An 11,113-nucleotide genomic window follows, 5' to 3' on the forward strand; every position below is an offset into this window, starting at 1 on the left:
CAAATGTTCTCATTCAAACCAGGAAGCCGTTTTATATTACGAATTGGGGTTATTTATCAAGACAAAAAGTAACAAAACAATAATTTGTGTCGTTTTATTTTCATTTCTGTAAATGTATACACGGGTTTAGCAGGCTGTTTAAACTGCGTTCATCGAATAGTGAACTTGACAGAGGAAATGTTTGTGCGAAGTTTGGGCAGAATCTTTTATATAAAACGTTAATTATACCCAAAGTGATTTATAGAAAGAAAATTGTTGGTGATTGGAAATATCCGTGTAGTAGTTAGTTAGCTGCAGATCCGGACAAGTGTGAAATGTGTGGAAAGTGTGGATGCAGATTTCAGGGAGCGGCGGTGTAAACAAACTTAGCAGCGACTCCGGTAATGTAGCTGTTAAAGCTTATAAATCCACGAGATTGTTTATGAATAGTGTCGCTTTGTTTAGCGGGGTTTTCCCTCACCCATTTAGACATGCGCATTCTTTAATTTGAGCGTTTATTATAAGTGTGTGTGTGTGTGTGTATATATATATATATATATATATATATATATATATATATATATATATATATATATATAGATATATAGATATAGATATAGATATATATAGATATATATATATATATATATATATATATATATATATATATAGATAGATAGATAGATAGATAGATAGATAGATAGATAGATATATAATGTTTGAACGTGTAAGACAGTGATGTTCCTGTTAGCGTGTTGTTTATTAGCTGAATAGAGAGCTGTTCAAGTGAGAGCAGGGATAGGTACAGTAGGTTACACACATGCTGGTTAACAATTTTCAGCTTGAACCCCTTCTATTATTAAATATTCACAACACATTCCCTTATAATTGAGGGTTACATATTTACTTCATGAGCACACTCCTGCATTTAAAATGTTTATTTATTCATTGGAGCCACTAGAGCATTTTTTTTCTCTGGAACCTTCCACCCACAAAACTCAAATCAGCTTCACTGTGTCCGAGTGCATCTGAAACTGTTTTAACATACTAGCAGCAGTTTTAGTAGTTTTATTTTCACATGCGTTTAATTTCCACGTTAGATTAGCATATTTATGCCTTCACATTAAATACAGTTTGGTTCAGTTCAAGTGAAGAGTCATTTAGTCTTACAACTGTAATACCTGAACAGTAAGTCTAACCTCTTTAATAATAGTTGCTTATTATCTCCAGCATTGTGATGCCTGAAACAAAACCATAACCTTATGGACCACCTGTGCGTCACATACAGCTTGGGGTCTGAAGACTTTACAAAGCTCACATCGGTGGTGATGGGTTACTTGAGGAACGTCGTAGTTTGGTGCAGTTTTGCTGCGATGGGGTCTGGACAGCCTGGGATGATTTAGGGTGTTTTCACATGTAGTCCGTATTAAAAGAACCGAACCCAGTCCACTGAAACTGAACCAGAAAGGGAAGGAGCCAAAAGTGACCTCAGTAATTTTGGTGTTCACAATATAATGGATTCGAAAGAGAACCCGGTTCTTTTTTTGTTCTCTTCAGCAATGAAGTGACCTCAGACCATTTCTTGTTCACACCACAACTTCATAAGAACTCAGACCCCAGCTTGCACCCAAAATTTTATCCAAGTCATCATAGAAGGGACAGGCATGTTTCATCACGGGTGCTCATGTACTTCTGTTGTCGTTTTTTAAAATGTATTATTATTTTTTTTAGATATACTTTTACCCGACATTGTAGCGCTGTTCTGTTATAGCCTCTTTCCTTCATTTTTTGAGAAAACAAAAGAAACACTTTTATGTTCCTATGTGTTGAGGATAGTTGGCATTTAATGCAAACCTCTTTCCAAATTTCAACAGGTGCACAGGTCTTCTCCTGAGACCACCCAATCCCTCGACCTGATATGCTGAAAAGTGGACCGGGACCTCATTGCTTTCACATATCACGAAGAAATAGAAGGACAAGCGAACCGTACTCGGAGCACCTCCGGAGGTGGGTCTGAGATCACTTGGGTTGTTCACATATACATGCTGAACCGCTCCGAGAGTGTTTGGAGGGCTCAGACGAACTAGGTGTCAAAACACCCTTAGAGGACGGTTGATTTCAAATTTGTAGCAAGAAATCTTCCATCAAAATCCGACCGAGTTTTTCACCTGGACGTTCATATAAGCACACAAGAAACTCGACTGCAGAATGGTTTTAATGAAGACATTTAGTGTTTTGCAATGCCCAGTTGAGAGTCCAGACCTTACCAGTTTGAGGGCTGTTCATGCAAGAAATCCCGTAAACATCGACCAATAACAATCTAAAGGTTATTGCTGCTAATGTAATTTGTGGTTTTTCAAAATGATTAACTAACACGTCTGAGGGACATTGCAGACAATTTCTCTCATTTCTTTCCTAACATTTACTCATACATATAAATATTGAACTTCTGCGGCCGCTAGATTGGCGAGCATATCCTCTACGCAGTGTAACACTGGTAGGAATTATTGCGGTAAACGCTAAATGATCCAAGGAATTAGGTTACTGCGCTTGTCATGTTTCCAACTCGGGTATGTTTTCTTACAGGTCATTTAATTCCTAATGGCGATCCCTATTGCGATCCTGGACTGTGACCTGTTGCTCCATGGCCGCGGGCACAAGACGCTGGATCGATTTGACATCGAAACCGTGCCGGACGAGTTTCTGTTGACGACGTTTGGTTTCCCACGCGAGTTCATCTATTACTTGGTGGAGCTGCTGAAGGATGGTTTGTTAAGACGCACGCAGCGGTCGCGAGCGATCAGCCCTGATGTTCAGATTCTTGCAGCTTTGGGTTTCTATACATCAGGCTCCTTCCAGAGCAAGATGGGAGACGCCATTGGCATCAGCCAGGCTTCCATGAGTCGCTGCGTCTCCAACGTCACCAAAGCTCTGATTGAGAAAGCCCCAGAGTTCATCGGCTTCAACAGGGACGAGGCCACCAAGCAGCAGACTAAAGAAGAGTTCTACAGGGTGGCTGGGATTCCTAATATTATAGGAGTCGTAGACTGCGCACACATAGCGATCAAAGCACCTAACGCAGAGGATTCATCATATGTTAATAAGAAAGGCTTCCACTCCATTAACTGCCAGCTGGTTTGTGACGCCCGAGGGTTGCTGCTGAGCGCCGAGACGCACTGGCCTGGCAGTCTGACCGACCGAGCTGTTTTTAACCAGTCTAGCGTGTGCAAGCTGTTTGAGGAGCAGGTGACCCACGAGGGCTGGCTTTTAGGTGAGAGAAACAGAAAAGAGCCTCCTTGTAGATTATATTAAGTATCTAAGTATGTGTTTATCGATCTGACATGCAAAATTGCTTTTCAAAGGCAAGAGAGATCACAGCCATCAGGATAGAAATGTTGTGTCCCACTCCTTTTAAGTCCCTACCCTGTTGTTTGTGATAAAAGCACATCGTCTAAAGCACTTTGTCTACTTCACACATCCCACTTCCAACTTCTCTTATTGTCTGTACATTCCACAAGATTGTGCTGTTTCCCCCTAATTGTCTCATTAATCAGTCACGCTTGGGTGACGCTGCTGTGCTTCACGTTTAACATGTTTTTTTTGTCTTTTTGCAGGAGATAATCGCTATCCTCTGCGGAAGTGGCTGATGACTCCGGTTCCGAATCCCGAAACTCCGGCGGGTTACCGCTACAACCTGGCTCACATGACCACGCACGAGATCGTAGACCGCACATTCCGCGCTCTCCAGACACGCTTCAGATGCCTGGACGGAGCCAAAGGCTATCTGCAGTACTCGCCTGAGAAGTGTTCTCACATCATCCAAGCGTGCTGCGTTCTGCATAATGTCTCGCTGCAGTCTGGACTGGACGCCTGGACCTTTGAGAGGACCGAGGCCACTGACCAGTCAGAAGAGAGCAATGATCCCACAGAAAAAGTGGACCTTGAGGCACTGAGAGTCCGACAGGAACTGATTCAGAATCACTTTAGCTAGAGCATGTCTTGGACTGGAGAGTGCGCTATGTATTTAATTACGACTTGATGATTTAGAAGCGAGGCACCTCACAGGAACCTAACCTTTTTTGTGCTTTTGTATTTGCTGAAGGGGTGTAAACAAATATGAATACATTCTTTGGATTGAACAAATGATGTGTACTGATACACATACAAATACACATGCGAATAGGTGCAGTATTTGTATTGGTTTTTAAAAAAAAAATTCATAGGAATTTTGCCAGAAAGCTACATGTTGTGATTAGGTGTGTGTGTGTGTGTGTGTGTGTGTGTGTGTGCGCATCAGGACTGGGATCCCTAAAAAAAAAAGTGCACAAATTGATGTGACATCAGCTCAAAAACATTCATGCACTTGACACGGGAGACCAGTTCTTTTTCTCAGTTTTTAATGGGAAACAGGTTAACAGTGGTGTGCACACATTTCTGAATTATTTATACAGCCGTCGTTCCATATAGCTAACACACATACACACACACACCGCATACCGCTGTTGATCTCCAAAAATGTAATTTGCTTATTTAAAAAAATATTAACTGCATTTCTGTGTGTTTTTCATTGTTATTAAATAATCATTGGTATTTAAAGAAATCTTCCTGGAAAATCCTGCTGTAATAATAATGAAATATCAGATACAGGACCCCAGATTTATAGTAGATTATGAGTTCACGTGTCCAGTGAACTTTTCTGATGTTTCTGGAAGGCAGTTACATTTGGATCCGTCATCTCATATTCATCTTTCGATCTCAAACCCAAACATCTTCAGTTTATAGTACTTTCGGAAGGGACTATATTCTGCAAATTGCTATTTGTTATTATAATATATGAATAAAAAAAAAAAATTTACTTCTCTTTCCAGGGAACAGTGCTAGGGTCCACATAAAAAAAATAAAAGTAACTGTTTTGCACAGCGCATGGTGATGGATAAAAAGAAACAGCGTTCCTTCAGGAGACTGCTGTGCAACATGTAGTAGACGTAGATATCGATGAGGACTAAACGACAAGACAAGGATACCATAAGGTACACTGAATCATACAACATTTAACATATATAAATATTTGTAGAACTGAAGAGATACAGATATATAAATAATTTAATTACATTAACGCACTAGTTTGTAGTTCGCAGGTTAACACCAGACGTTTCCTTGTTGAAGTATTTTTGAATCCGATGCATAAGCTGAGATTTCTTCAGTATTCTTTGTACTCACTGCCTTGTACTGTACGAAAGCCTTGAGAAGCATTGCCTCATACAGAAAGAGCTACAAAAATGAAATTTAGGACTTCTTTCTAGCCTATTGATTGCCTAAGCGCCACAATACCAAAGGAAAAAAAAAAAGTTGAACACATAACCAATGATGAATCGAATGTACTAATTTTAGCTGCAGGTAATGAGCACTTTACGGACCACGCGGAACGTTTCTGCCATGTGAGGCCATAAATCAACCGCATCTTTAATCAGAGCGCCAAAGAGAGTCCTGCAGATAAAGACAGAAAATGACTCCAGCACAGTCTCGGAAGGAGTGATGAATGTAGAGAAGGAGGTGGGAGGGAGAAAGAGTGGACACTTTGTCCTGTTAGTGAAGCTTGCAGTAGGCAGGCAGATAGCAGCAGAGTAATATTAGGGATGGGTGTTGTGTGTGGCCCTGTCCCAAACCCCACACGAACGCTCTAAAGTCTTGGCAAGTACACTTCGGTTTTCTGTCATTTATCAATAAGCTCTGGATGTGTTGAGACCTCGAGGTTGTCGGGGCACCAGGCGAGGAACCTGAACGGCTCTACAGTGTCTATCACTCAGGACCCATACATAAAATGTAAGTAAAATGATTCTTCTTTTTTTATTTTTACAATGTACAATTCTTGAATGGATTAGTGAGTGATTGGTGTTGAGATGTGGTTTGATGTTGAGTATGTTGTTAAATATCCTGTTGGGTGAGCTGGATGTAATACGGTGATTAATATGAGTGTATATTAATACATTCATATTAATGTTAATGTTAATGGTTCCCAGCCAGAGCGACAATGACAGAGGCAAGAAAAATGGCGAGAGCAAAACTGGTGCTGCTGGGACGAGAGAACTGTGGAAAGACGGGTAAAAGCAAAAGCTTACATGGTGGAACTTATGGCCTATTAATAATGAATTGTTCTACTATTAATAATATATCATCCTCTTCCTTTTTTTTGTCACTTTCTCTCTACTTCTCCTGCTGTTGCTGTGTTTCGCTCACACTCCTTTTGTTTAAAATCCAGCTCTGTGTGTGAGATTCATCACCAAGCGCTTCATTGGGGAGTATGACCATAAAAAGGGTAACACACACAAACACACACACACATACTGATTCACATTCCCATTGGACAGTGTTTTCGATCTTCTGACCGTCTTGTTTGGTTTATATTCTGATTTTCCCTCTCAGAGGTGACCTACAGGTGCTGCAAAATAGTGGACAAGGAAGCGACGGACTTGGAGATTTTAGACACGGTTAATAAGGTGCAAACTGTTTTATAATCTGAACCACAAAGACCTCTGACACTGTATTATAATTATACCGCAGGCCGTAAGGAACAAATGAGCACATTAAGTGTGATTTACAATAATTACAGATAAGTCAGAACGCAATGCAGTATAAAAGTCCAAACCAAAAGGGCAGAACAATACAACACAATCATGTGTTCATTGTTAACATCATCTTGGCTTTTGATTGCTGCTGCTGCAGAGGGTCATAATATACAAATGAGGCCTCATTCACTAACCATTCACTTCATTCTTATTGTCCGCTTTGAGCCTCCTGACCTCCTCATACCTTGCTGATAAGTACTTCTGTGCTGCTTGGTGAATTATGAATCATTCACACCATTGAACAAAACGATTCCAAAAACTATGAAGCATATTAAGCATGGGATTAATATGAGCACTGCAACACAGTTAACAATCGTAAAAAGTATTTTGTCTGTATTTTGTTATGCATTGCTAATAATAGACCAGGTCAACAGGTCAATATTAAGTCATCGTATAAACTAAAGCAAGGATTAAAGCTTTAGGTAAATGCAAGTTTAAATTATTCTGGATAACACTGACACTCGGGTGTCAATAGAAATTATGTGGTAGAGGTTTAACACTATGTATGTATGTGTGTATATATATATAAAAAATGGTTTCAGGTCATGAAGCCCAAAGTCTACTGCCTCTCTGGTAGTAAAGTCTGTATCTAAGCATTTCCTGCTTGGGGTTTGGTGTTTTAGGGTTGTTGTTGTTTTTTTTTGGCTCATTTATTTATGTTTTTGAGTTGGTCATGCACTCTCACTTTTTACCCACCACACTTCTTCTCCTGTGTGAGGGCTTACCTTCCTCCATCACCTACATGCTCGGGATCATTCCTCGCTGTCACACAGACAGTAAGCAGAGCTGTTTTTATCATTCCAGTCCTCTCAGCTCTTATTCTTTACTGAGCATCAGTGTTTAATTGGAGGGGATTGTGTTTACATCTTTCTAAGTAAACACTAGAATTACAATCACAATTAGAAGTTACCATTTCAAAGTTTGGAACGATGCTGGAGTGGAGTTATGACTCCTACAAGTCCTGGGCTTGATCAGCTCCATCTGCCACCTACTCTGCCCCAAATCTCATACTTCATCATAGATTAGACCCCTCTGTCATTGTGCTCTGTGTGTGTGTTTATGAGTGTGTGTGTGCATGCGCTCAGGATTGTGTTGGGTCCGGCGCCACTCCTCTCGAGAGTTCTATTAAATGGGGCGATGGCTTTCTGATCGTGTACTCAGTGACGGACCGCAGCAGCTTTGAGGCTGTTGCACGCCTCAAGAGGCTCATTGATCACACCCGACAGAGCCTTGGTAAGAATGACCTCAGACCAGATTCACTCTGGCTTTATTCATGTCAAGTGAGGTATTTTTCCAAAGGTAAATAATTCCAAGTTAAGTTGGAGCTCTGACCAGCAGTAAATATCTGTGTAACCCATAATTGTGTGGTGTAAACATTCAAATGTCGGCGACTGTAAGGCCATGTGTGTTTGTGTTTTTTTTGTGTGTGTGTGTGTGTGTGTGTGTTGTCCATCTTTTATGGTACCATAAATACCCCTTCTACCTGCTATTACTTTTTATGATGGTCTGCTCTGATTTAGGAGTACAATGTGCTGTAAACAGCTGTTTGTGTGCATGTGTGTTTCCATTGCTTAGGAATCCCCACAGTGATTGTAGCAAATAAGAATGACATGGAGAATGGACGTGCTGTTAGGACAGAAGAGGGACAGGCTTTGGCCAGAGACCTGAGGTGTGTGAATCCCACTAACAAACTGCAACACAAAAGCATGACTTTAGGAGGTAAACAATTGCAAGTAAACAATTTGAAGGGGAACTTAACGTGTTGAAATGAGAGGAAGTTATGTGTTGACATATTGAATAATAAACAGAGAGAATAACTGAGAGAACAGTTAAATATGTTGCTTTAGAACATTTAAGAGAACATTTTAATACTTCAACAGTTTTAACGTGACCTCACGTAATAAGGGAGAACCGGCGGGTGGGTAGGAATTGGCATAGGGAAAATATGAGAAAATTGGGATGAAAATTGGAGAGAAAGTAAGGAAAATATTTGTGTTTGGAAATCACACATACAATGCTGAAGTATTTCTTTTATCCCTGTCTCTCCCTATGATTATGTGTGAATGGTTTATAATATACAGTATATGTTAATGCATTATTATTATTATTATTATTATTATTATTATTATTATCAATAGTATTTTTGTCTGATTTGGTACACCAGGTGTAGTTTTTTTGAGCTCTCCGCAGCAGAGAGCTCGTCAGCGGTGGAGGCAGCATTCAGCCAGCTGATCCGTGAGGTGCGGGTGGAGTTCCATCGCCACCTGTTAGCCATGGACAAGCGTTCACGTGTGCTCCAGATGCGCCATGCACTCAAGAATAAACTCACACGCAGCAAAACCATGCAATGGTGATATAGGTACGAGGGTGTTCCGCTATCTAGGTCTACTAAATACCAGATCACTACTAGTCCATCAGTAAGGAAAATGACTGGACTTATTTAATGTCTTGAAAATGATACTTAACCGAGTCACTTAACTGAGTGATGGGAAATTCCCATGAATTTACACATGTAGTCGCTAGTTTAGTAGGTACCTAACATACCTTCACCTTATTCAGTAGATAAAGGACTTTAGTTATACAACTACTGACTGTAGCCTATCTGTAGCCCTTCTCTACCTTCACACCCGGTGGAAAGGGACAACCTCTGACGTTATTTGAGTGGCGGACCGATTCTGTGGGAATTTCAAGGCCACATGATAGTCATTAAAGTGCTAAGTCACTCAATGTGTCCTCCAAACAGTAAAAATGATCAAGCTCGAATGACTGAATGAGGGGCGGGATGTCAAGATAACAACAGGACAAGATACAAATATGAGCTGCGAGGAAGTTAAAAGACCCCCTGCAGCTGTATCAGGAGGTTCTGTACCTCACAATTAAGAGACACAATCAATATGATTCCTGCCATCCTGTTGCGGAAGTCTTTTGGAAGGAAAATACTTGCTCCAGGGAAATTTCAGGCACCAGAAAGGGAAACAGTGTTCTAATGAAATACTGTGTTAGAACTTTTACAGGTCTATTTGACTGTTTGAGTCCTCTCTTTTTGTGTGTTGGTGAGAGGAAATGTCAGGTGGAATACATTTTGTAGCAGTTATGCTGCTTGATTTGCTATAAATCTGGGAAAAGGGCTACTCTTATTACATCCTTTGAAAGCCTCGTATACTGTGTATATGTGTGGCGGTCTGGGAGAACCCTTTGGATTCCATTGTGATTGAATTCTGTTGGAAGAAAAGAAAAAAATTGATTTGTGGGGGGGAAATTGGATTTTTCTGCCTTTAGCAGACTTTGACACCTACAGTGTAAGAAACCACAAATATATATTTCACAAAAAAATTAGGTGGAAATGTTTTATTGACTTTTCAGTCTTGCTTAGGCTACCTTCATGCAAAGATCATGTTTGGTACGGAGCCAGTTTAACAAACACTGCCTGTGTAAAGATGTCTGTTCCTCAAGTTGTTGCATAGCTACATGCCATAGCTAAAACTTTATTAATGTTGCGTGATCAGTGTCCATGATGGGAAAAAAAACCTTCTTGATCTGAAAAGTTCTGCAAGGCCTGTTTTATCAGTAGCCAGAGATGCCTTAAAGTGCACATATTATGCGTTTTCAGATATTACCCTGCATGTAGTGTGTTATAATAGCTGGTTGTGAATGTAAAAAGTCTGCAAAGTTTAAAAAATCAAAGCGCACGACAAACGGAGTTATTGACTCCCAAAAGAGGAACCGATTCTGAACAGCTGAAACGAGTCGTTAGTAACTCCAGACTTACTTCCTGTACTAACCTATGTAGGTTTGTAACAAAAACCCCCGCCTCTGTTCTTCACTGGCTGCTCGCTGACAGCGGTAGACCAATCACAACAGACTGGGACATCTGACCAATCAGAGCAGAGTATGCTGCAGTTTAAATTATGAGCACATTAAAGTGTTTTTTGACCTTAGATGCATGTAAATCTATTGTATGAAAGCTTTAAAACAAAATTATGCACGTTTCAAAACCATAATAGGTGCTCTTTAAAACTGTAGAGATGACATGGCTAAGGCTTTACTTTACACCTTAGTAAAGTTTGCTATACAGCAAGGAAACTGTGAACCAGATTTTTAAAAAATTAATTAATTTGGTCCAAAGCATAGCTCATAGTTTAATTGTTTATTGTGTGGTCAATGATTTCATCAATGACACTGAGGGATAAAAATGTCTTTTGAGAGAAAGAGAGAAACGTAGGGAAGACTATTCTTTGCTAGCTGAAAGTCATTTGCTCCTCTGCAAGATATGTACTTTATTTAGTCTAAGACATATGTTTGAGAGATTTATGTTTTATATTATTCCACATCTGTTTATTTGTGTTCTAGCTGCATCAGATTGTTCTGCTGGAAACGTCTTTGAATAAAGCTTACAAGGCAATTTTTATATTTTTTTAAATGATTTGTTTTGAATTATCCAATAATTCTAACACTTGTGTTTAGTGGACTTGCATCAGAACACTAATTACTATAGCTCTAATCCAAAA

The 11,113-nt window shown here is 39.9% G+C and overlaps 2 protein-coding genes across 3 annotated transcripts; both read left to right on the forward strand.

Annotated features, from left to right (window-relative positions):
• The first annotated feature begins 75 nt into the window (after nucleotides 1-75).
• On the forward strand, nucleotides 76-4,529 carry harbi1 (harbinger transposase derived 1). The gene is made up of 4 exons (XM_017458743.3): nucleotides 76-380; nucleotides 1,854-1,986; nucleotides 2,566-3,250; nucleotides 3,594-4,529. Exons 3-4 carry the CDS (start codon nucleotides 2,581-2,583, stop codon nucleotides 3,968-3,970), a joined length of 1,047 nt encoding a protein of 348 aa, XP_017314232.1. The 5' UTR covers nucleotides 76-380; nucleotides 1,854-1,986; nucleotides 2,566-2,580; the 3' UTR covers nucleotides 3,971-4,529.
• Nucleotides 4,530-5,524: 995 nt separating this feature from the next.
• Nucleotides 5,525-11,011, forward strand: zgc:110699 (RERG_RasL11_like domain-containing protein). Of its 2 annotated transcripts, none has more exons than XM_017458745.3 (7): nucleotides 5,525-5,802; nucleotides 6,004-6,080; nucleotides 6,239-6,295; nucleotides 6,403-6,476; nucleotides 7,691-7,838; nucleotides 8,181-8,274; nucleotides 8,770-11,011. In XM_017458745.3, the coding sequence occupies exons 2-7, from the start codon at nucleotides 6,011-6,013 to the stop codon at nucleotides 8,957-8,959; spliced, it is 633 nt and encodes a 210-aa protein (XP_017314234.1). In that variant the 5' UTR covers nucleotides 5,525-5,802; nucleotides 6,004-6,010; the 3' UTR covers nucleotides 8,960-11,011. The 2 variants fall into 2 exon arrangements, with proteins under 2 accessions (XP_017314234.1, XP_017314233.1); XM_017458744.3 differs by having other exon boundaries at nucleotides 5,526-5,802; nucleotides 6,000-6,080.
• Nucleotides 11,012-11,113: the final 102 nt, after the last annotated feature.

This window comes from Ictalurus punctatus, chromosome 27 (assembly GCF_001660625.3).
Source record: "Ictalurus punctatus breed USDA103 chromosome 27, Coco_2.0, whole genome shotgun sequence".
Lineage (NCBI taxonomy): Eukaryota > Metazoa > Chordata > Actinopteri > Siluriformes > Ictaluridae > Ictalurus > Ictalurus punctatus.

What these genes read in the sequence shown, in the direction of transcription:
- harbi1 (XM_017458743.3), top strand. Translation starts at nt 2,581, where the DNA reads ATGGCGATCCCTATTGCGATCCTGGACTGTGACCTGTTGCTCCATGGC. An exon ending in CCACGAGGGCTGGCTTTTAG is followed by an intron (nt 3,251 to 3,593) that starts GTGAGAGAAACA and finishes GTCTTTTTGCAG; the next exon opens with GAGATAATCGCTATCCTCTG.
- zgc:110699 (XM_017458745.3), top strand. Translation starts at nt 6,011, where the DNA reads ATGACAGAGGCAAGAAAAATGGCGAGAGCAAAACTGGTGCTGCTGGGA. An exon ending in TTTTAGACACGGTTAATAAG is followed by an intron (nt 6,477 to 7,690) that starts GTGCAAACTGTT and finishes GCATGCGCTCAG; the next exon opens with GATTGTGTTGGGTCCGGCGC. An exon ending in TCACACCCGACAGAGCCTTG is followed by an intron (nt 7,839 to 8,180) that starts GTAAGAATGACC and finishes TCCATTGCTTAG; the next exon opens with GAATCCCCACAGTGATTGTA.